The 26,525-nt window shown below is 41.7% G+C and overlaps 1 protein-coding gene across 1 annotated transcript in view; it reads right to left on the bottom strand.

Annotated features, from left to right (window-relative positions):
- Positions 1-26,525, bottom strand: part of WWP2 (WW domain containing E3 ubiquitin protein ligase 2) — a 148,114-nt gene that overhangs the window by 119,549 nt on the left and 2,040 nt on the right. Inside the window, exon 2 of the mRNA XM_027076108.2 lies at positions 3,400-3,484. Within this exon, the coding sequence (XP_026931909.1) occupies positions 3,400-3,469 (70 nt within the window). The 5' untranslated portion in view covers positions 3,470-3,484. The remainder of the gene's footprint in view (positions 1-3,399; positions 3,485-26,525) is intronic.

Below are 26,525 nucleotides of genomic sequence, written 5' to 3' on the forward strand. Positions count from 1 at the left end.
CTATCTTATTGGACAGCACAGGATACAGACATGTGATGTCTATGTCTATATATGTGCATGAGTGTGCATATATCCACAAACTTTTTTGGTAAACCACTTGAAAGTAAGTTGTAGACATCAAGACTGATCAGCCCTAAATACTTCCAGAACGCAATTCATACAAGTAAGGATGTTCTATATGCTGTACACCTGAAACGAACAGAACACAGTAGGTTAACTATACTTCAATTAAAAAAATAATAATAATAAGGAGGGTCTCCTGGCTGGCTCAGTTGGTAGAACATGCAACCCCTGACCTCAAGGTCATGAGTTTGAGCCCCATGCTGGGCATAGGAAAGAGAAAAAGACATTCTCCCACCTAACCACACCACCATTATTATACCTTAACAAATTTAGTCACTCCTATCATTTGATACTCGTTACATATCCAAATTTCCCCAACTGTTCCAAACATGTTGTTATAGCTGGTTTCCCCCAATCCAGGATCCAACTGAGATGAGCAAATTGCATTTGGTCGCTGGCTCCTTAATCTTTTAAAATCTACAGTGCTCCCCCTTCTTTGTCCATGACAATGCTTTTTAAAGACTTCCACCAGCTCTCTCATTGAATGCACCAAAGCCTGTATTTCTTAAATTGTTTTCCTCGTGGTGAGATTCACATTGAACATTTTTGTCAAGAATACTACACACGTTACATTGCAAACTTCTCACCATGCACACTAGGTTGTCCTCCTATTGTGGATGCTAAGTTTGATCCCTTGGTTAATGTGGGGTCTGTCAGGTGACTCCACTGTAAAGATACATTTTCCCCTTTGTAACATATAATTAATCAGGGGGGTGATATTTTGAATGTTTCTTTTTTTAATGTTTATTTTTATTTTTGAGAGAGAGAGAGAATGAACCAGAGAGGGGCAGAGAGAGGGGGACAGAGGATCCAAAGCAGGCTCAATGCTGACAGCAGTGAGCCCGACGTGGCGCTCGATCTCACCAACCACGAGATCATGACCTATGCCAAAGTTGGGCACTCAACCAACTGAACCACCCAGGTGCCTCTGAATGTCTCTTGTTCTTAAAACACAAGCCAAAATAAAGGTCTCAACATACGAGCAGGTTTATCTGGAAAATTTATTTACTGCTCAATGAAATATAAATGCCAATTTCACATCTTCACATGGGATTTAGCCTTTAAAGTTAACAAGTAAGGGGGGAAAATCACACATGGCCAAAATTATACCCTTGAAAAGCTCTCAGGAAGGCACAAAATAGAGTCTGATAGATGGTCTTTCTGTAGATTCCCAAAGGCCAGTTGAAGCCATGTTGTGCTGTTTTTTAGTATTTGGTTTCTCAGTGCTTCTTAAGTTAAATATCAGATAAAATAGGTCGCTTATGTTTAAGGGCCTTGATATATTTTTTAAATGTATCTTAAAACTCTAGGACTGCATTACAGAGAGGTACAAGGGAGGGAACAGCATAGTCACATCTCCCAAATTACACTAGAGGCTCTATCAGTGAAACACAACAGAGGAGGAACCACCCACACCATTTATTTTGTCATTTCTTTTTCTCTTTCTCCCTAACCATTTGCCTAAGTGGCATTATAGACTCCCTATAGGTTAAATGCACATATAATGAGATGCACCTGTATTATCAAGTTAGCTCTTTCCACGCGAGCAAAAAATTTCACAATGAGGAAAGGCAAACAGAGAAACCTTTACAAGTCACTATGTGTTCCTGAATAATAAGGCCCCCAAAACAGGGACTTCATTATGTCACCAGGCTCCATGGACATACTTCTGTTTTAATCTAGGCTTGCTAATTACTAGACAAGGTAGTAAAAGCTAAAGTCGCAAGTTCAAAGCTCTATCAAGTTCACTCTAACGCTTCTCCCCCCTCCAAAGACCTAGAACAGCCATGGAGACATCAAGAAAAATGATGAAAATGTATCAAGACTTTTTTTTTTTTAATCCATAAGTAAATAAGAAACAGGCAGAGGACATGAACACACAATCCACAGAAAAGGAAATACAAGTTTCCTTAAATATATGGTAAGATGCTAAACATCATTTATAACTTAAAGAAATGTGAAATAAAACTATGCTGACAAAGTTATTTTTACCAATCAGACTGGCAAAGAGAAAAAAGGTCTGACAACACATTGTGTTGGTAAAGATGTAGGGAAATAGCCACTCTCATCCACTGCTAGAAGAATATTCCTTTCAAGGAAGGTAACACGGCTCTCAAAATCACAAAACTACATCCCCTTTGATATGTCTGTATGTGTAATACTACCACAAGAAACTGGTAATGTTAGTTTCCTCCAATCAGGGGCACTTGAGGAGCCAGAGGAAAGGAAACAATTTTAAAGTATGTGAATAGATTAAATAAATGAGTGACATTTACATATCAAAAATAATCATTAAAAAAATGATGACACAATTTTGCCTCCAAATGACTGTGCCTCTGAGAGGCCTGAGTGCTGATACCAAGTGCTGTTTCGCCCGTCCCCAGGCATCTCCCAGGGCTCTTCTGCAGACCTAAGGCTACCAAAGCTACATTCTGTCATTCAAGCAATATTCACTGGCAACCCAATATGTTTCCAGCACTGTTCCAATCACTGCGGTATCAGAAGTAACCAAGACAGACAAATACCCTGTGTTTGTGGTGTTTATATTCTATTGAAGGAGACAGTTAACGAAGGAAATAAATATATGTACTGTGTTAAATGGTGACAAAGCTAAGAAGAGAAATCTACAGTAGTGAAGAGGACAGATATGAGGGAGGTGGGGGAGGGGGAGGCTGCATCTGGGGGAATCAGGAAGGCCTCTTGAAAAAGGTGACTTTTGAGTAAAGACCTACAGGGGCACTTGGGTGGCTCAGATGGTTAAGCGTCTGACTCCTGGTTTTCGGCTCAGGTCTTGACCTCACAGTTTCATGGGCTCGAGCCCTGCATCAGGCTCCATGCTGACAGTGTGGAGCCTGCTTGGGATTCTCTGTCTTCCAATCTCTCTCTGCCCCTCCCCCAGGTGCGCTGTCTCTGTCTCTCTCAAAAATAAACTTAAAAAAAAAAAAAAAAAAAGAAGTTGGCCCATTAAAAACAAAAAAAAGACCTCTAGAAAGTAAGGAAGCAAAGCAGGTAGACATCTGGCCCCAAAGTATTTCACTCAGAGGGAACAGCAGGTACAAACACTCAGAGGGGGTAGCATGGCCAGCACCTTCAACGGAGAGCAAAGAGGCCCGTGTGGCTATAGCCGAGCACATGTGGAAAAGTAACAAGAGATGAGGAGTGGGAGTGGGGGTGGGGTCATATCATGAGGGGTCTTCAGCTCCCACCGGGCGAGATGGAGAGCCCCGGACGTGTTTAAGACCTCAAAGGGCAAACCCCTCGCACGGCGCCACTCACCTTTCAGAGTAAGTTGAGACTTCTCAAAAGGCAGAGCCACTCCTGCGCGGCTGGAACTGGCAGATGCCATGTCATCACCAGAAAACTGCAAGGCAAGCACAGCAGTAGGTTTGCAGAGTACCTGGTAAGACACTGGGGAACTGTATTAATTTTAATATGTGAATGTAAAGATATGAAGTCCAGAAAATATAAATATCCAAGCAACTTGGTGTTACTTCTGTCACGGTGGCGTTTGGCTTGTAACGACTACGGGCCTAGATGGATCTTGGCTAGCCCAGGAAGGACACAGGACTACTAAACCAACACGTACAGGAGACAGCCTAAATAACACCTTCAAAAAAAGAGTCACAGTTCAACAATATAAAAAAAAAGGGGGGCGGGGGGCTGGGGGGCTCAGTCAGTTGAGCATCCAACTCTTAACATCAGCTCAGACCATGGTCCCAGGATCGTGGGATTGAGCCCTGCATTGGGCTCATGTGCCAAGTGTGGAGCCTGCTTGGGATTCTCTCTTTCTCTTTCCCTCTGCCCTCTCCCCTGCTCACTCGCTCGCTCTCTCTGAGAAAAAAAGAAAAAAAAAAAAAGGGAGGCATCCGGTGGCTCAGTTGGTTAAGCACCCGACCCTTGATTTCACATTTCATGAGATCAAGCCCCGCATCAGGCTCAGGGCTGGGCATGGAGCCCACTTGGGATTCTCTCTCCCTCTCCCTCTGCCCCTCTCCCACTCACTCACAAGTGCATATGGATGCTCGCTCTCTTTCACAATAAATACGTTTTTCTAAAAATCCAAATTTTTAACCCATTTTTAATTTTTTAATGTTTATTCATTTCTTGAGAGAGAGAGAGAGCACAAGCAGGTGAGGGGCAGAGAGAGAGAGGGGGACAAAGGATCCAAAGTGGGCTCTGTGCTGACAGCAGAGAGCCCCATGCAGAGCTCGAACTCACAAACCATAAGATCATGACCTGAGTCAAAGTCAGACGCTCAACCAACCGAGGTGCCCCAAAGTAAACCAATTTTTTAAATCAGCAAAAGATGTGAATAGACATTTCTTCAAAAAAGATATACAGGGGCACCTGGGTGGCTCAGTCGGTTGAGTATCCAATTTTGGCTCAGGTTATGATCTCATGGTTCTTGAGTTCAAGGCCCACATGGGGGTCTCTGCTGTCAGCGAGGAGCCCACTTTGGATCCTTGGTCTCCCTCTCTCTCTGCCCCTCCCCCACGTGCAAACACGCACGCGTTCATGCTCTCTCTCGCTCGCTCAAAAATAAACATTAAAAGTGTTCAGAAAAGGGGGCTCCTGGGGCGCCTGGGTGGCTCAGTCGGTTGAGCGTCCGGCTTTGGCTCGGGTCATGATCTCACGGTTCGTGAGTCTGAGCCCCACATCAGGCTCTGGGCTGACAGCTCAGAGCCCGGAGCCTGCTTCGGATTCTGTGTCTCCCTCTCTCTGCCCCTCCTCCACTTGCACTGTATGTCTCTCTCTCTCAAAAATAAACATCAAAAAAATTTTTTTTAATTAAAAAAAAAAAGTGTTCAAAAAAAAGGATATACAAATGGCCAAAAAGCACATGCGGGGTGTGCTTCACTACCTCACTCCATCTTGGCTAGAGGTATAAGTCTATCTTGCATTTGGAATGGATCTATTAATCGTATACAATTTTGTAATAGCGTCCTTTGTCATTTGAAAAATACTGGTTCACTGAGCTATGCAGATATTCCAAATGTTGACACATTTCATTATACACTATCCAAAAACAGCACATTTGTGAAATGTCACCAGTGATATCATCAGACAGATCTTTAAGTATTGGGAAACTGTCAAGCTCTTAGTGGTAGATATGTGTTCCAAAATTCTACTTTTCACTTCAAAACTCATATTTTATCATTGGCAACAAATGCTGTGAGCTGTTTTCCTTCAAGTGACAGGCTCACTTCATTCATCTTCACGAAAATGTCTGCCAAACACCCAAATCTAGTAACTTCAGTTAAGTGAAAATAGTATTTCACAAAAAAAGCAACGAACTCAGCTCTCAATTCAAACACTCACAAAAGTGCTTTTTCTCAAGGTAACCATTATGGTTCAGAACGCAGAAGCGCCTTGAGCAGAGTTTCCATTTCATCAAAGAGAATATTAAAAAAGACACGCATACGAGTCAAGACTTAATAAAACTGGTAACTTTTACTGCTCCATCAAGTACATTCTTAAGTGCAACTAACTGTTTTCTTCTCTTTCACCCAGTATGCCCCACTGAGGACTACGGTGACAAAAGCTGAGAGGCGTGCCACTGCCCGGATTCAAGCTACGGCAACAACAGCTCTACCCACCTTTGCTTTTGCACCATCCGTGCGTATGTGATCACAGAGGAAAAAGGCAAAGAAAGTTGTTATGAAAACAATTTTGATCTTGCAAAACCCTGTAACTCTCAAGGGGCCGCCAGAGGTAGAAGGACCACCCCTGAGAACTGCTACTGCAAAAACAATGAAATTCCTATTCTATTCAACATCATTAATACCTTCTCTCATTCTTTTTGTTTCTGATCTCTCCTCTGAACTTCCAATCCTGAAGAGCTCTTCAGCCTTAAAACAATGCATGACTCCAACAATGGAAGCCCTTTGCGTGAGGATGAAATGTGGCCACTGTGAAGTCACAATGATTTTGACATTTTCCATACCTAAGGTCAAATCATTTTGTGCCTCAAGATGTTAGCCCAAAACAAAATAATCTGCCTTATTTGTAAGATATATCTAGTCCAAAAAATTTGTAAGTGATTAGTTTTTTGTTTTTTGGGTTTTTTTTCTGGACTGGTCTGTAACAAGCATTTTACTTCAATCTTACATATGGAACAGCAGTGGAATCCCCTGAAAAGTTCCAGGGAGCATATGGCAATATGATACTGGAATGGTGGAATACGGGAATACAATACTGAAACTACCCTTATCAAGTTCTCAAGACTAGAGCTCCATGTTATTAAATCTGGTAGTGAATTCTCAGTCCTCGTCTTACGTGACCTGATGGATCCATCACTCTCTTCCTTGACATGCTTCCTTCCCTTGGTTCCAGAAGTCATACCTGCCTGATTTTCCACCCGCCTGGCCTGCTGCTCCTGCTCAGCCCCTTTGCGGGCTCCTTTTCCCCTCCTCACCCTCTAACATAAGGGTGTCCCATGGCTCAGGCGTTACCCATCTACTGGTTATTTCACTGGTCTCATGGCTTTAAATACCATCTATTTGTTGAGTGTCCCATATCGGTATGTCTGCTACAAACCTCACCCTCGAACCTCAGACCCTCTGTCTACTGGCAAAACCGATCTTCTGATATCCCCCCTTCCCCCATGAATGTGCTTCTCAGCCTTCCGCATCTCAGTTAATGACAACTCCTTCCAACCAGTGGCTCAGGCCAAAATCCTGGGGCTCATCCCTGCTTCTCCTTTCTCCCTCCCACCCCACATCAATCCGTCAATAATGCCTGTTGGTTCTACCATTAAAATATTCCCAGGTTCAAATATTTCTCTCCACCTCTACTGTCAGTGTCTTGGTCCAAAGCCCGGTGATCTCTTACCCAGATTGTTGTTTCTCCCTTCACCCACTTCAATCTAATCTGTACACTCAGCAGATTGATTTTTTTTTTTAATATGTACGTCAGATTATATCGCTCTGCTATTCAAAACCACCCAGTGGCTTCTCATCCACCTCAGAGCAAAAGCCAAAGTCCTGAAAATGGAGGTCCTGTGTGCTACAGTCCAGACCCCTCTCTGACCTCATCCCTTTTCTCTCCCCACTTATTCCCTCCTCTCAAGCTACTACACAAGCCTCCTCACTGTTCCTTGAACATGCCAGATATGCTCCCCTCTTAGACTTCCACCTTTTCCATCTAGAATGTTCTTTCCCCAGTAGTCCACATACGTGGTTTATTCCTTCATTACCTCAGGCATTTACTCAAATGTCACTTTTTTTTAAAATATTTCTTTTTGAGAGACAGCGCGCGCGCACACACACACACACACACACACACACACACGAGCAGGGAGGGGAGAGAGAGGGACCGAGACAGAAATCAGAGGCAGGTTCTGCGCTGACAGCAGAGAGCTCAATGCGGGCCTCAAACTCATGATCCGTGAGATCATGACCTGAGCTGACGTTGGACGCTTAACCAACTGCGCCACAGGGTGCCCTCAAATGTCACTTTCTTAAGAGGTGCTCCCAGACCACCCTATTAACCCTACCTCTCCACACACATTTGGGCCCATCCTTCCTTATTTTACTCTTCCTCCCTAGCATTTATCACTGACATGATTAATATCGTATTGATTTATCATATTTATTGTCTCTCTCTACCCAGCCCCCCCCCCAGAATGTAAGCTGCGTGAAGGCTGAGATGTGTGTCCCATCTGTCAGCCCTGTAGCCCGACTATCCAGAATGGTGCCTGCCCCATAACTGGAACTCCAGAAATGTTTCCTGAATGAATGAATTTGAACATCATTTTCTGAAATTTAAAAGGATGATGTTGTGATTCCCCAGTCTGAATTTGTTTGGGAAAAGCAATAAAAAGATCAACTCTTTGGGGCGCTGAGTGGCTCAGTGGGTTAAGCTTCCAACTCTTGATTTCAGTTCGGGAGTCACAATCTCACAGTTCGTGAGTTGGAGCCCCACACAGGGCTCTGTGCTGACAGTGTGGAGCCTGCTTGGGAATCTCTCCTCTCTCTGTCCCTCTGCTGCTCGCTAGCGCGTGTGCTCTCTCTCTCTCTCTCAAAATAAATTAGTAAACTTAAAAAAAAAAAAATCAAGTCTCTTTCTACCTAGCAGATTAGCAAGAGATTGGAAGTCTGACAATAAGTGCTGGTGAGAAGCCTTACACACTTTTGGGGGCATATTAGATGGTACCTGCCAGCTCCATAAAGTTAAAGATGCGTATATAGTGCACCTCCCAAGATTCCATTCCTACATATCTGCCAAGAGAAAATCTTCTAACACACGCTGAAGAAGCCATATTCAAAGACATTCGTCACAACAACGTTTCTAGTAGTAAAAATTTGTAAACAATGTCCATCAATGGGGGAATGAGTAAACTGTGATACATTTATAAAATAGAATACTATGTAGTGCTTGAAATATATGAATTCAATCTTCATGTACAAATCCCAAATTATAATGCTAAAAGGGAAAAAAAAGCCAGGGGAAACCTAAGTGTAGTATAATGCAATTGGTGTATACTTGAACTTACACAAAACACTTGTACATTGCTGCGGCCAAACGTAAATGGAATAAAAGCATAAAAACGTGGATGGAAAGTAACCACACAGAGGTGAGAACAGAAGTTACCCCTGGGGTAGCACAGAAGGCAGCAGGGGAACTGGAGTGAGGAGCGAGGCCAAGGGAACTTCAAATGTATCCGCAACATTTTATCTTTTAAAGAAAAAGTTCTGAAGCAAATATGGCAAAATGTTAATATTCATTAAATCCAGATGGTGGTTTTTATGACTATTTTTTATCTAATTCTCTGAACCATTTTACATGTTTGATCTTTCCCGTAGTTTAACGATAATTTTAAGGGGGGAGGAAAGATCGTATCTTGAATAATGAAGGAAAGATTAATGATTATAAATTAAGCCTCAGGGCTTTCACTAACAGGGGTTAAAACACTATAAGCTGGAAATCCATTATTCATAGACTTTAAAAATAAAAGAACATTTTAAAAATCTTTACATCTATTGGGACTCTCTCTTTCCTAAGGCAACTCGACGTAGGGTAGTTTTAAACTAGCTTTAGTATTTTTAAGCCCGTGGCCTGAACTCCAGAGACTTCGAGAGAATGAAACTGGAAGCTTCCACACGGCCTGTTAAATGGGAAGAAGCCCAAACCTCTTGATCTATATACTTCGTGGCCCCAAAACAAAATCAGTCAGATAAATTTCAAAGAAGGCTTAGAAGGAAGAAAGCCAACCGGGAAAGGAGGAGAAACAGAGCAGACAAGACATTTTCTTTCTCCAATGTCTTTCGTGATTACAGTCCATTGTTTCTTAACAATAATCAGTGTTATTCTGCAGGGCTCTGCCTGTCTTTCCAGATCCAATAGGGAAAATAGCACCTTGACATCACAAGGTAGGTAGGTATTTTGAACTGTAAAACCTTTTCAACCATGTATTTTAAAAAGTAACCATTCCTAGAGAAGAAAAGTCAGATCCCATCCCAAAAGCACTTTTAATCTATTAGCTTCTGCCTCAGGGCCCCTAATGGGCATGAGTCTCAAATCCCCACTACGCACTACAGGAATCTCATGAAACCTGAGGCCCACCGGTCTCAGCAACACTGTGGTGAACTCAAGGAATTGTTTCCCTTGCTAAAAGCAATTGGAAATGCTTGCATCCAAATTGCTCCCCAAAAAAACTGACTTAGCATAAGCCTGGGCCAGGAAGGAGGAAGAAAGAGAACAATGTTTAAAATAGCACCAAAGATTACAGACACACAAAGAATTTCATTATTGGAGAAAGTAATGGATTTATTGGGAGGGGAAGGGGGAAGCCAAAACTAACTCTGGTAGATTTACCCAAATTTGTTTTAAAAAATGAAACATATATTGTCCTCTGAACCTATCCTCTATGTAAATCTTGAAAAGTATGTTTTAAAAATGAAATATAACAGAGTAGAAAATATGAGTACATCAAACATAAGGAAAAGTATTATTTCCTGAAAAGTCTGTTCAGATAAATGTATACTATATGTACATGCATACTGGGTCATATCAAATACATTTTTTTTCTAAAGGGTGCAGTCAAAAAAAATGAAAAAAAAAAACGCTCTAAAACAAACCCATTTTATGCAGGGTTCAGATTAGAGAGACGCTCACAAACACCACAAAACCCAATAAGTAAACACTAGGTTTGAGGACTACTCATTCAGAGAAATGTCATCAGTTTATTGTCATTTTAGGTCTGAGAAATTCTTCCACATCTACATAAAAGAACCTCACGGGCCTGGGTGAAAGGTATTCATTTACTCATTCAACGAATATTTCCTGAGCATCTTTTATACACCAAGCACTGTTTTGGGTGCTAGCGATACATCAGTGAATAAAACAGAAAAAAAAAAAAAAATCCTGGTAAAGAACCTAGAAAGATCCCCTCCTGGCCCTGGCTCAGAAATGGAAGAAGTAACCACTGTGAAATATGCCAAATGTTCTCCACAAGAATGGCCCATCTCTAGGGAAAAAGACTTTACCCAGAGCTTTATCCTAACTAGGGGGAGGAAATTTCCCTAAGGCCTTTCTAGCCTTCTTGTTTCACCTAAGGGGGAGAAAACAGTTAATAAACACTTGTGAAGGTGACAACCAAGAGACAAAGACCCATTAAAAGACTGAGATTTAATGATAAGATTGCAAAATACTCCCCCTCCCCCATACTTTCCTATCATATCATGGGTCATAAGAGTGGGTTACACCTAAAAGAGATGAAAGGTGCACACTTTGAGCTCCTGGGGGACGCGCCTGGGAGGCTCAATCGGTTACACATCTGACTTCAGCTCAGGTCATGATCTCACGGTTTGCGGGTTCGAGTCCCGCGACAGCTCAGAGCCTGGAGCCTGCTTCAGAATCTGGTATCCCTCCCTCTTTCTTTGCACCTCTCCAGCTTGCACGTGCTCTCACTCTCTCTCTCAAAAATGAATAAATATTTTTTTTAATTAAAAAAAAAGAAAGAAAGTCTGACTCTTGATTTCAGCTCAGGTCACAATCCCAGGTTCGTGGGATCGAGCCCCATGTCCAGCTCCACAAAGAGCATGGAGCTTGCTTGAGTATCTCTCTCTCCCTCTGCTCCTCTCCCGCACTCATGCTCTCTTTCTCTTTCTAAAATAAATTTATTTAAAATTTTTTTATTTAAAAAAAAAAAAAAAAGGACTTTTTAGGGAAGACCAAAGATAACCAAGAGACCAAAACAAGAACACTAGATGAATTTGAAGTTTCTGGTACTTACAGTTTTAGCGATCATTAAATACAAACCAACTCCTAGCCAGATTAACATAAAATCCCAAACGAAAGGCCTATTCACCTCAGTTCCTATTACCCAATGCAACATGTCCAGCCTTCAATTAAAAATTATTATAAGAAAGGGGCACTTGGGTGACTTAGTTGGTTAAGCATCTGACTTCAGCTCTGATCTCATGGTTCATGAGTTCTAGCCCCACATCAGGCTCTGCACTGACGGTATGGAGCCTACTTGAGATTCTCTTTCCTTTTCTCTCTGCCCCTGCCCCACGTGCAAGTACGCATGCACACACATGCTCTCTCTCTCTCTCTCAAACTTTAAAAAAAAATTTTTAATATTTTTATTTATTTTTGAGACAGCAAGAGACAGAGCATGAGTAGGGGAGGGGCACAGAGGGTGAGACGGAGACACAGAATCCAAAGAAGGCTCCAGGCTCTGAGCTGTAAGCACAGAGCCTGATGCGGGGTCTGAACTCACGGACTGTGAGATCACGACCTGAGCTGAAGTCGGACACCCAACTGACTGAGCCACCCAGATGCCCCTAAATAAATAAACTTTTAAAGAAATTACAATTAGGGGCTCCTGGTGGCTCAATCAGTTAAGCATCCAACTTTTGGTTTCAGCTCAGGTCACGATCTCACAGTTTCATGAGTTCAAGCCCCACTTCAGGTTCTATGTTAACCCTGCAGAGCCTGCTAGGGATTTCTTCTCTCTCTCTCTCTCTCTCTCTCTCTTTCTCTCTCGCCCTGGCTCATGCTTTCTCTGTCTCTCTCAAAAATAAATAAATAAACTTTAAAAAAAATTACAAGCAATGCCTAAAGGCAAGAATAACAGTGTGAAGAGACAAAGCAGTATCAGAACCAGACTCAGAGATAACAGAGATTTTAAAACTATCAGACAGAATTTTAAATAACTTTGGGGGTGCCTGGCTGGCTCAATCAGTTGAATGTCTGACTTTGGTTAAGGGTCTGAGTTCTGCTCAGGTGATGGTCTCATGGTTCGTGGTTTCAAGCCCCATGTCCGTCAGGCTCTGTGCTGACAGCTCAGAGCCTGGATTCTAGGATTCTGTGTTTCCCTCTCCCTCTGCCCCTCCCCTGCTCATACTCTCTCTCTCTCTCTCTCTCTCTCTCTCTCAAAAATAACTATGGATGAATATGTTAATGATTCTACTGGAAAGAGTAGAAAACACCCAAGAACAGATGGACAATGTAAGTAGAGATGTGGAAACTCTAAGAAAGAAAAAAGAAAATGCTAGAAATCTAAAACAGCATAACATAAACGTAGAATGCCTTGATGGGCTCATCAGTAGACAACGTGGCTGTGGACTCAGAGCTTGAAGATACGTCAGATGAAACTTCCCAAATGAAAATGCAAAGAGAAGAAAGAATGTTTTTAAAAGTCCAAGAACCGTGAGATAATTTCAAAATGTGAAAAATATGCATAATTGGAATAGCAGAAGAAGAGAGAACAGAGCAAAAGAAATACCTTAGGTAATAATGGCCAAGAATTTTCCAAAATTAAAAACCAAGAACAAGCCCCAAATCCAGGAAGCTCAGAGAACATCAAGTAGGATAAATACCAAAAACAAGAACAAAACAAACAACTGGACACACAATATTACCTTATTTAATCTAGACAAAGCCAAAAACAAAGAGAAAATCTTGAAAGAAGCCAAAGGAGAAAAAAAAACCCAGCAAACCTATACAGGATTAAGGATGAGAATTACAGCAGACTTCTTACCAGAAACGATACAAGCAACAAGACAGCAGAATGAAATAGTTAAAGTATTAAAAGAAAAAACACACTAACCTAGAATTTTGGGGCCAGTGGAGTTATTCTTCAAAAGTAAAGGAATAAACAAAAGACTTCCTCAAAAAAAAACACGCTCTGAAAGAAATTTTTAAAAGAAGTTTTTCCAGGAGAAAGAAATGATACAGGTCACTCATATCTACCCACAGAAAAGAAGGGCATGAGAGAAAGAATAAATGAGGCTCCATCCATTGGCTTCTTCAAACACTAAAAGACTGATAACATAGGGAGAGGACATGTGCCCCAAGGGATGTCAGACAGAAACCAAATGAGAGATGTGTGGAGGTGACCAGCAGTCGGAGGAAAACAAAGCAGTTTAGGAGGACAGGAATTTGAGATGGCAGTCGAAAGCAGAGAAAATTGTGGACAAGGAAAGTCTTGCTGGGAAGGTGACTTCTGAGCAAAGACCTGAAGATGGCGGACGGAATAGAGAATATCAGTGGAAGAACATTCCAGGCAGATAAAAGAGCAAGGGCAGAAGCTCTTGAGGTGCTGGTGAGTCTTGGGAGGATAAACAAAAAGGGGCCAGCGCATGTCAAGGGCAGTGAAGGAGGAAGAAAATGACAGCGGTAAGAGATTAAGTGGAATTTGAAAAATTCTTCGTAAGTAAAATTATTCTTAGTGAAATAGGAAATGCTTTGGAGCAATGGTTCTCGATTCCTTGTGCACCGAGAATGAATGATCTGGGGAGTATGAAAAACAGACCAACAAAAAGGACAACCAAATCCCAGCCTCAGGGATTCCCATTTGCTTGGTCTGGAGTAGGGTGGTGTCAGCTATGTTATCTAAAAATTCCCCCAGGGTATCCTAATATAAATTTGGGGTAAGAACCACTGGTTTACTGTTACTGAATTAGCTCACTGTACTAAGAGTAGGACTTTAGCTCTATCCAAATGTTCTAGGCAAAACCAAAATTATGCAGAAAAATTGCACAGAAAAATATGCAGATGAAAAAAATGGGGGAATATAAAACTCTAGGAACAGAATCTAGTGAAGGAGCTCTGTGTCAGTAGTGGTTCCAAGGAGACCACATATTACACCACCTTCCATGATACCAACTTTTCCCCCGAGAGCCTGCCAGGGGCTCTCAATAAACATGACAGATTAAACACGTATATTTATCTCTGTCTGTCCCCTTCTCAAACTCCATCAGAAAGACAGAAAAGAAATACAAAAACAGGGGCACCTGGGTGGCTCAGTCGGTTAAGTGACCTTTGATCTCGGCTCCGGTCACGATCTCCGGGTTTGTGAGTTTGAGCCCCGCGCGTGGAGCTCTGTGCTGACAGCACGGTGCCTGCTTGGGATTCTTTCTCCCTCTCTCTGCCCCTCCCCTGTTCGCTCTCTCTCTGTCTCTCTCTCAAAAAAAGAAATAAGATTTAAAACAAAAAGAAATACAAAAATACAAACCCACTAAAAATGAACAGAAAACGAAACAACAGTTAAAGAGGGAGGCAACATTCTGGAAAGCGAGTTGAAACTGAAACCTAACTGCCTGAACCGGCTGGGGAGGCAGAGCTGCCGAGAAGCAGGCTGATGGCGCTGAGGGTCAATAACCGGGTCACCAGGTACCTCTGAAAGTGAGAACCTAAGTGAGCCTAAAAACAGGAGAGACCAGTGAAAGCCTGTATGGAAAACAGAGTTCCTGGACCCCCTTCCCCACCAATTCAGCTAGGCAGTCACCCTCCCTAAACCTGAACAGGAGAGTTAATTTTTAGACTCTGGATAGATTCGACTACACCTGAGGATTTCAGGCACAGCTGAGGGTAGTGATAAGGCACCATGCGGATCCAGGAAGATAAGTGGAAGTCTACATCAGGAACTGTGACAAGTCACTGGCCCCCCACCCCACTCACGTTCCCTCATTTGAGTCCTAGCACACAGCTAAGCCTGCTGGTACTTCATGCAGAAAGGAACACAATTTGAGGAGAGCCTCAGACAGAAAAGCCAGATATCAAAACAGGCAGAGAAAAAAAATAACTGACAAGCTGATCCTAAAATGCATAAGAAAATGCAAGGGATCCAGAATAGCCAAAATAATCCTGAAAAAAAAAAAAAAAGAAAAACGAAGTTGGAGGATTCACGTTTCCTGATTTCTAAACTTACCACCAAGCCACAGTAATCAAGACCATGGAGTACAGGCATAAAGGCAGACCTACAGAGCAAGTAAAGAAAATTGAGAATCCACAGACAAACCCATACTTTTTCGTCCAATTGATTTTAGACAAGGGTGCCGAGACAATTCAGCAGAAATAAGAGCAACAGTCTTTTCAGCGAATGGTGCTAGCACAACTGGGTATGCATGCGCGAATGAAGGTGGGCCTGTGCCTCACACCTGATACAAAAATGAACTCAAAATGGATCAAAGACCAAAATATAAGAGCAAAAACTCTAAAACTCAGAAAAAAACGAAAGGCATAAATCTTCATGACTTTAAGTCAGGAAATGGTTCCTTGGACATGCTATGAAAAGCACAAATAAATAAAAACAAGATAAATTTGTCTTCATCAAAATTAAAATTTTCTGTGCTTTAGAGGAGACCATCAAGGAAGTGAAAAGACAACGCAAAGAATGAGAGAAAGTATTTGCAAAGCATGTATCTGATAAGACTCGTATCTAGAATAAAGAACTTTTACAACTCAGTAATAAAAAGCCAAATAATACAACTTAAAAAGAAATGCACAGGGGCAGGTGGGTGGCTCAGCTGGTTAAGCGTCCACCTCTTGGTTTCAGCTCAGGTCAGGATGTCACAATTAGTGAGATCGAGCCCACATTCCGCTCTGCACGGACTGTGGAGACTGCTTGGGATTCTCTCTCTCTTTCCCTCTCTCTCTCACTCTCAAAATAAACTTTTTTTTTTTTAATTTTTTTTTTCAACGTTTTTTATTTTTGGGACAGAGAGAGACAGAGCATGAACGGGGGAGGGGCAGAGAGAGAGGGAGACACAGAATCGGAAACAGGCTCCAGGCTCTGAGCCATCAGCCCAGAGCCGGATGCGGGGCTCGAACTCACGGACCGCGAGATCGTGACCTGGCTGAAGTCGGACGCTTAACCAACTGCGCCACCCAGGCGCCCCAAAATAAACTTTTTTTTTTAATGGGCAAAGGATCTAAACAGACATTTCTCTAAAGAAGAGATTAAAAAAAAAAAACAATATATGAAAGGATGCACAAGCTCACTGGTAACTAGTGAAACGCTAACATTTTAAAACCATACTGAGATACCCCTTCACACAAACTAAAATGGCCAAAATCAGAAAGTATACAAGAACAAATGATAGCAAGAACTTGGAGAAATCAGAATCCTCAAATAATGCTAGCAAGAAATGAAAAATGGTGAACAACTTTGGAAAACATCTTGACAGTTCCTCAAAAATCAAACAGAATCAGAGCGCCTGGCTGGCTCAGTCGGTGGAGCACGTAACTCTTGGTCTCGGGATTGTGAGTTCGAGCCACACGTTGGGTTAAAGATTACTCGAAGATAAAATATTTTTTAAAAAGTTAAACAGAATTTTAAGACCCTGCAATTCCATTTCTAGGTGTATGCCCAAAAGAACAAATGTGCATAGCAGGATTATTCAGAATTAAAAAAGGGGAAACAACCCAAATGTTCATGAACTGAGAAATAGATAAGAAATGCAGTATATCCTTACAATAGAATATTCTTTGGTGAAAAAAGGAACGAAGTGCTGTTTCATTCTGCAATATGGATGACCTATGAAAACTTGACACTAAGTAAAAGAAAAGAAAAAAAAGGAAGCAGGCAAAAAGGCCCGATTATTATATGATTTCATTTATACAAAATACTTAGAATAGGCAAATCTGTGGAAAGAGAAAGGAGATCAGTGGTTGCCTAGGGCTGAGAGGGTCAGGGGGGTGGAGTGACTGTTAATGGGTAAAAAGTTTCTCTCGAGGTGATGAAATGTTCTGCAAATAGACAGTAGTAAGTAACAACTACACAAACTTTGTGAAAAGGCTAACATTTGCAGAAATAACACTTCAAAGCGGTGAATTGTGAAGTATATGAATTATATCTCTTTTTAAAAAGCTTACAGTTAAATGAAACAGAGATCAAAAATAGCCTCAAAACAATTCAGAGATAAAATATTGCACCTAGGAAACAAGAACAGAATGTAATTTTAAAGGAAGAAAGGAAGGAAGGGGTGCCTGGGTGGCTCAGTTGGTTAAGCGGCTGACTTCAGCTCGGGTCATGATTTCGCGGTCCGTGAGTTCGAGCCCCGCGTCAGGCTCTGTGCTGACAGCTCAGAGCCTAGAGCCTGTTTCAGATTCTGTGTCTCCCTCTCTCTGACCCTCCCCCGTTCATGCTCTGTCTCTCTCTGTCTTAAAAATAAATAAACATTAAAAAAATAAATTAAAAAAATAAATAAATAAAGGAAGGAAGGAAGACAAGCAGGCGGGAAGGTGGGAAGGCAAGCTGGCTGGGTGGTTGATTCAGAGAATAAGAAACTGCTCTTAGAAAGGACAGTGCTGACAGAAAAAAACAAAGCTGATAAAGTGAAGACACACGCTAAAAAGTAGAACCAAAAGAAAAAGAAGAGAAAAACAACTTTTTTAAAATAGAGAATTTATTTTAAATGTCCACTGTCCAACTTAGAGTAAGTCCAGAAATAGAAAAGGGGGAAAAGGGGGAAAGAAATCAGCACAGAAATGTTACAGAAGATTTTTCTTAAGTTGAAGTACATACAGTTCCAGACAGAAAGAACCCAAGGAGTGCACAGAACAATGCATGAGAAAACAAACCACTCTAATGCACAATGCCATGAAATTTCAGAACAGGAGAACAAAGGGTAAACAAGCTTCCTGTCACATTTACAAACAAGAGGAATCGGAGCAGCATCAGACTTCCAGACAGTAATACTAAATGCAAGAAGCCAAAGCAATGCTTTCAGATTTTAGATAAAATTATTTTCAATCTAGAATTCTATGACCAAAAAAAGGCATCAATCAAATATGGCTGGAAAATAATGGTGTTTTCAGATTTGTAATCTCAAAAAAATTCCTCCCAAACTGCTTTCCTCAGGAAGCTACTGAAAGATGTGCTCCAGGAGAGTAAAGAAGAAAGAGGATGGATAGTGGGGATTCACATGGGAAAGACAAAAGGAATTCTGAGATGAATGATGAAAAAATCCCAAGGTATTACAGTGTAACAGCCCAGAAAGCAATCAGTCCAGACCAGAGAGTTTATACGAAGTGTTATCTCTAGATGAAAGAATGAAAACAGAAGAAAAATTACACGATGCATCTGATGCACTTAAAAAAGGAGAACTTTAGCTCTATCACAATGTTTGGTGCAGGGGTGCCTGAGTGGCTCAGTCAGTTAAGCATCCTTGATTTCGGCTCAGGTCATGATCTCACAGTTCATGAGTTTGAGCCCCACAATGGGCTCGCCTACTTGGGATTCTCTCTCTCTCTCTCTCTCTCTCTCTCTCTCTCTCTGCCCCTCCCCACCCGCGAGTGCGCAGCCGGGCACTCTCTTTCTTATAAAGGACTCTGAGTTGAAAGGGTCTCTCTTTTTTTTTTTTTAATGTTTATTTTTTTGAGAGAGATACAGTGAGAACCAGGGAGGGACAGAGAGAGGGAGACACAGAATCCGAAGCAGGCTCCAGGCTCTGACAGCACAGAGTGCGACATGGGGCTGGAATTTACAAACCACGAGATCAAGCCAAAGTCAGATGATTAACCAACTGAGCCATCCAGGCGCCCTGCATTCTCTCTCTCTGTCTCTCTCACGCTATCAAAGTAAATAAATAAACAAACATTAAAAAGAAAAAGTTTGGTGCAGAATTAGTGACAGGAACACAGAAAACTATGCAAATGAAAAAATCAGGAAATAAGGAAGTAGTAACAACAAAAGTTGTATGAAAGGAAATGTAATCCTAATAAACTGTGTGGCTCAGCTGTGAATAAAATTGATAATTATAATAGCATAAATCATTTAATCAAAACTTGTGATGTGGGAATACTCAGAAGATCAGGGTAGAATACGTGTTTGTGGAGGCTGGCCAGAAAGAGAGCTAAATCCTCACCTTCGGTAAGTTAAAAGACAGTAAATAAAACTGACAAGCTAAAAAATAACAGTATAAGGATGTCACTCAGAAAGGCAGAAGTTGGGGTGCCTGGCTGTCCCAGTCAATAGAGCATGTGACTCTTGATCTTGGGTCATGAGATTCAAGCCTCATGTTGGGAGTGGAGCTACTTAAAAACCAAAACAAAACAAAACAAAAATATGCAGAATACCATAAAAAAAAAAAAAAACGTTGAAAGTCATGAACTCTATAGAGCAAGAATCAAGAACAAAGAGGGGTGAAGCTAGGAAATGCTGTTGCGTTACAAGTCTTGTAATGCTATTTGGCTTTTTAAACTATGTGCATGTATTATTTTGGTCATAAATAAAATTTAAATTCAGAAAAGGAAAAGACTTCTCTTCAAATCAGGTCATAGGATGATGTCCTTGTTTAATTTTAATAAGAACATCCCGTCTACATTCAATTAGAGTAGTGGGTTGAATTGTAGCACCCAAAAAGGCATGTCTAAGCACTAACCCCCTGGAACCTGTGAAGGTGACCTCGCTTGAAAACAGGGTTTTGCAGATGCAATTAAGTTACAGATCTCAAGATAAGATCACCTTGAATTTAGAGTCCTTTTAAGAGACAGAGGGGAAAAGACATAGACACAGGACAGGAGGCCATGTGAAGACTGAGCAGAAATCAGAATCCTACAACTCCAAGCTAACAAACACCTGGAGCCACTAAAAGAGGCAAAAAAAGAATTTCCCTCAACCTCCCCACCTCCACCCCAGCCTAGAGGGATGAAGCCCTGTTGATCCTGACCCCTTAATTTCAAACTTGTGGCCTCCAGAACTGTAGAGAAATACATTCACTTAGTTTTAAACCATCAGGCTTGTGGCAATTTGTTACACAGATAAGGAGCAGGAAACTAATACAATTAGCAACAAAGGCTTTGGAAGATGTTAACTTCAACTGCCATCAGGCTGAAACTGCCAAGTCCTCCTCTAAGAACACATCCTTTGGAGGCCCAACTCCCCCAGGACCACAGTAACTTCCTCCCAAAAATAAGCCCCTATAGTCACAGGGGCCATGGTCTTGCTCAAACTGTTTCTTTGTTGTGATTCCAGACACAAAAGAGAATCCTAAACAGATTATGCTTTATCTCATTATTTTTAAAAAATGAGTATTTTTCACGCTCTGTCTCAAAACAATTTTTGATCCCACTACTGACACAGCGATTGATTAGCCTTAGAGGATTAAGAATAGGGTTAACTATTTTAATGAAAAGTCAGAGGATGAAGCAAAGAGAGCTACACTGGAAGAGTAGCAGGCAGCCTATCTCCAGTCTTCCCAGGAAAGCTTTACGATCTCCCTCCTCCTTTCCACCTCTTTCCTTTTCTGCTTGGCTAGGCCCCTCCCCCTTCCCCCACCGGCCAATTTCTTCCTTTTCCCAGTGGTGACAGGGGCACGCCTCAGGCCCTGCAAGGGTATCTCCGGAGGGCTCACAACCAAAAAGGAGGCTGGACTCCAGCTCAGAGTTAGACTGTGGTACAACCTGAACTACCAGCTTGCAGGGGGGATTATCAGCTCCACACTGAAGGCAACAAATAAAGCCCTTACACCTTTCATTTTAAATAAGAAACTAAATAAATAAGTAGGGGTGCCTGACTGGCTCAGTCCAGAGAGCATGCGACTCTTGATCTTGGGTTGAAAGTTCGAGTCCCATGTCGGGTATAAAGATTACTTAAAAATAAAATCTTTAAAAAAAGATAATAAATAAATAAATAAAAAGCCAGCTTTCTTTGCCTATAATCCACAAGTGGTTAAAAGACAAGAAACTCTTGGTTGAGGTAGTAACTACTTAGTTCTTCTCATGAGCAAAATTAAACACGTCAAAGGTCCACCAACAGGTTCATAGTTGCCAGAGATATCCAGAAAGACAACAAAGATCTATCATAGTCCTTTTTAGTTAAAATATTTGAAATACCTGAGATCAAAAAAGCAGGGAGAACATGTTTCAATGTATTCTCCTGGGAACAGAGAGAGCTGAATAACGTGTGGTGCCGTGACACCAGAAGATGGGAGGACAGTAGCTGCTGTCACCTGCACTGAAATCGTCACTTGATCTCCACAGAACAGAGAGGGTACAATGAAAACAGGACTGGGTGGTTCTTTATTTTTATTATTGTTGAAATATAATTCACATACCATAAATTCACCCTTTTAAAGCATACAATTTAGTATATTCAAAGTAGTGCAACCATCACCACTATCTAATTCCATAACATTTTCATCACCCCAAAAGAAAGTCCATACCCGTTAGCGGTCACCCCTCATTCCTCTCTGCACGGAGCCTCTGGCAACCACTGATTGACTTTCTGACTCTATGGTCTATTCCAATGTCTATTCTGGACATTTCAAATACATGGAATTATACAATATGTGGATATATGACATTTTGTTTACCCCTTCATCAGTTGATGGACAACTCAACATTTAGGTTGTTAGGATGGGTTGATTCTTGAAGCCAGGAGAGCATAATGGCCAAGGTCACCTTCTGCAGGAAGGCAGCCAGCCTCTGACTGAGCCCCTTCCAGACCCTCTTACTCACCCTGCCCAGTTCAGAGCCACGGTAACTGTTTCAATAATACTTAAGACCCCACTCTGTGCCAAGTCCTGGAAATACAAAGGTGAATGTCACAGGGTCCCTCTGGGACCTCGGATTTCTTGCTCTGAGAGACCCCTGTGAAATAAGTCTTCCAAAAGCTTTTGGCAAAAGAAAGCAACCACAGATTTAGCAAGCAAACGACAGCTCTTAGAACATCTGAAGCACCTGGTCCTTTTTATCGCCCAACTTCAACAAAAACCTTTCAGCCAATCTTGAAGAGGTAAATAGGTTTAACCACTCCCTAGCTTTTGAGTGATACTGGACAAGTTACTTACCCTCTCTAAATCTCAATTTTTTATCTGTGAGATGAAGCTAATAATGTTACTTACCTTATAAGATTACTGTAAGGATTAAATGAGTTCAGTCAAGTAAAACAGCACACAGTAAGTGCTTCAAGTATTAACTACAAACTAAGCTAGTCCTTTTTTTTTTATTTTTTTTAATGTTTATTTATATGAGAGAGAGAGAGAGAGAGAGACAGTGTGAATGGGGGAGGAGCAGACAGAGAGATGGAGACAGAATCCGAAGCAGGCTCCAGGCTCTGAGTCGTCAGCACAGAGCCCGATGTGGGGTTTGAACCCACGAACCTGAGCCAAAGTCGGACACTTAACCGACCGAGCCACCCAGGTGCCCCCATGCTAAGCTGGTTCCTGATGCTAAAATTCTAAGCTCTGCAATTCTTCAAATTCTTGACTCAGCCTTGAGTGAAGAAACCACTGAACACTGATCTCAAGGTAGCAGATGAGCCAGGGAAGAGCAAAAACTACTCACCAGCACCAAGATTTTAATTTTAATTAGCCAGTTGTGGAAACAGGCAGAGCTTCTCATTTATAATTATAGATCCACCCATGGTATTCACTTCTTGAAAAATGTGGAAGAAAAGGGTCTGTTCAAAACAATTCCTCCTTTCCTTCACATTCTCATGCTTTTCCAGTTATTTCCAACACTAATTCTTCTTTCTTGGCCTCTCTCCTGCAGCCAGCATTGAGTTACCTTCCACTCTCCAAAGGTCCATATTGAAAAACAATCAAACAGAACGGAACTTTGCCAAATGACATCCGTTCAAAGACCAAGTACATAAAAAGAGAGAGGGAAAGACAGAGGGGAGGGCCTATCTTTGGGAGCACAGTGGAATTATAGGCTAATAATAAAAGAGACTGGAAAGCAGATCTCACAACAAAACGGGAAGCAAAAGGCATGAGTGACCCAGAGGAAGGGGACACCTGCCCCAGGTCAGGACTGCTGAGTCTTAGTGTTTGGCATTTTCCTAGAAGTAGTTATTAACACTTGATTTAAATCATTGAGTGTTTACAAGCTTGTGGGGATAAGTAAGGGACTAGAACTTTTGTCTCAATTTTTTTTTAATGTTTATTTATTTTTGAGAGACAGAGTGCAAGCCGGGGAGGGGCAGAGAGAGAGGGAGACAGAATCTGAAGCAGGCTTCAGCCTCCAAGCTGTCAGCACAGAGCCTGATCCGGGGCTCAAACCTACGAACTGTAAGATCATGACCTGAGCCGAAGTTGGACACTTAACAGACTGAGCCACCCAGACGCCCTAGGACAGGAACTTTCTAAAAAAGATTCAGTTAGTTCTTTTTAAGGGAAACAAGATCTTCCCTTTCATTCCCACCTCTCAGAAATTCCAGAATCTGTAACAGTCCAAAGTGACTCAAAGTCACTCCAAACCAGCTCACTAATTTGATTCCAATGGGAGTTCATGGTCGTGTATCCACTACCACATCTCCTAATGAAAGCATGAGATCTAAACTCAGAAGACCAAGATTCAAATCCCAGCTCTTTCATGTCTTGGCTACAAGACCTCACGCACATCACTTCACCTCAGTGGGGTCCCATTTTAAATCTATAAAACAGAATAGCCAACAAACAATAGGCATTCGATACATGTCAGGTAAGACTAATATTTAAACATTAAAAACTCATTACCCATCCTTCCAGGCTGTGTCTTTCCATCGTTCTTGGAGGTCTCTAAATTGGTTACCAACCCAGAAAGGCAGACTAACTCCAGAAATTAGCACTCAAATTGATTTCAGTGGCACCACAAAGATGTATGCCTTGAAGAGTAGGCTCCTCAAGGAAAAAAAAAACAAATTAGTGGGGCACCTGGCTGGCTCAGTCAGTAAAGCATGCGATTCTTTTTCTTTTTTTTTTTTTTTTTCAGAACCCTCTTTAAGTATTTTACTGACAAAATGTAGAGCCTGCGATTCTTGATCTTAAGGTCATGACTTCAAGCCCCACTTTGGGCATGAAGCCTATGTAAAAAAAAAAAAATAATAATAATTTTTTGACAATAGCTTGTTGTTTTCAAAAGGATCTTTAAACGAAAAGTGAAAAGGAAAGAAAATCAAGTTCACCAAGATATACTACAATGCTTTGCTGTGTTTAAAATTCCTAGTAGTGTAACAGTATAACCTGAGATTTTATTACAAAATTTAACTTCCTGCACGAAGCACTCCTCTTGGATATGTATCAACACCACTCCATAAGTGACTTCGCCTAGTGTCTTAACTCTCAACACTGTCCACCTGCTAACCACTTCCACAAGTACCTCTTTCACCCAGGCCTGTCTCCAGAATTCCCTAACTGCCCCACACACTTTCCACTGGATTTCTATTAGACATGTTAAAATCGATGTCAACAAAATTGAGCCCCAACCCCTGTTCCTCCTACAGTCTTCCCCTTTTCAGTTTAATGATAATTCCACATTCTATATCCACAACCCTTGTGGACTATACTTCAAAATATACCCAGGGCCTGACCATCTCTACCACCTCCATCTCTCCCACCCCGCCCTCCTTCGCTTGGATCGTGGTGATAGCCTCGGAACTTGATTCCCCGCTTCTAGCTTTGCCCCTCTGTGCTCTTTCTCTGCACCATAACCAGACTGAGATAAAAAGCAAGGTATGTCTTCTGCACTCCACTGCTCAAAACCCTCCAGTGACCCCAACTCACTGAGTAAAAGCCACCATCCTTACAATAGGCCAAAAGGCCCTCCATGACCTGCTCATCTCTCCCATTGTCCCCAACACCTCTTTGACCTCACTCTTCTACTCCCCCTCACCCACACACCTCCAGCCACCGTAGCCTCCTAGCTGGCCCACAAACCTACCAGCGGTGCTCCTTCTTAGGGCTACTCAACTCTGCCTGAAGCACTGACACAGCTCCCACCCTCAGCTCCTTCAGATCATTACTCAACAGTCACCTTCCCAGGAAGGCTTCTCTCTAAAGACTCTAAGGGAAACTGCAACCCCAGCCAACACTCCACACCACATGCCACTTCCCTCCTTCATTACAATATAATATGCACTTCATGTGGTTATCTTGTTTATTGCTCCTTGCCCCACTAAACTGTAAGATCCACAAGGGCAGAGATTTTTGCTTTTCTTGTGTATTATATTCCCAGTGTTTAGCACTGTCCAATATAATCTTTAATTTTCAAGAAAACACATTTTTAAGGTTTTTTTTTTTTTTTTTAGTTTTTATTTACTTTTGAGAGAGAGAAAGAGCAAGAGAGCACAGGGGAGGTGCAGAAAGAGAGGGAGACAGAGAATCCGAAGCAGGCTCTGCGCTTACAGCAGAGCCCGACACGGGGCTTGAACTCACAAACTGTGAGACCAACTGAGCCATCCAGGTGACCCACAAGGAAACACATTTTAAAAAGTAAGAAGAAACAGGTGAGGGGCACCTGGGTGGCTCAGTCGGTTGAGCATCCAACTTCAGCCCAGACCATGATCTCGTGGCTTGTGAGTTCCAGCCCCACATTGGGCTCTGTGCTGACAGCTCAGAGCCTGGAGCCTGCTTCAGGTTGTGTCTCGCTCTCTCTGCCCCTCCCCCGCTCATGCTCTGTCTCTCTCTCTCTCTCTCTCTCTCTCAAGAATAAGCATTAAAAAAAAAGAAAAAGAAACAGGTGAAATTAATCCAATTACATTATTATATTTAACCCAATAAACTTAAAATGTTTTTGCGTATAGTACATATTGATACTATATTAATAGTATGCTTGTTATAACATTAAAAAAAAAATCAATGACATCTTTTACCCTTTTTTTTTTCATACTGACTCTTGAAAATCTGGTGTGTATTTTGTACTCATAGCATCTCTCTAGTACTCAACTATATTGGACAGTACAACTGTAGCACAGTGCCTGGCCCAGAGCAGCACTCACACATATTCCTTGAATGAAAGACTGTTTTCCCAGGAAGAGGCATCTATGGTATAGTAGCTTTTTAAACGTCAACTGCATTCTACATTCACAATCTCTGGTGTGATATATATACTATTTTTTCCTTAACTTGAAAAAATACTTTTAAAATACAACTTTATATTGCTTCTATAAATGAGAGAGAATGGGTCTAAAGCTAACAGGCCTGGGCTTCAGTCCCTGCTCAGTCATTCATTCACTAGTCTGGGATGAATCTAAAGTATGGACTCCACCAAAACTGTTTCTTCATCTGTGGAACAGAGACAATACTGACCTTCACAGGATCGTGGTGAAAATTAAATGAGATGTTGATATAACCTGTTTGTAACTGAGAAAGTCATCATTAAGTAAAAGAGACTAAGAAGCCAACCCAAGCTTTTTTCCTATGCCTATCATTTCCACATGGACCAATAATACAAAAAATGGCAAGGCA

The sequence above is a fragment of the Acinonyx jubatus genome, chromosome E2, assembly GCF_027475565.1.
Source record: "Acinonyx jubatus isolate Ajub_Pintada_27869175 chromosome E2, VMU_Ajub_asm_v1.0, whole genome shotgun sequence".
Lineage (NCBI taxonomy): Eukaryota > Metazoa > Chordata > Mammalia > Carnivora > Felidae > Acinonyx > Acinonyx jubatus.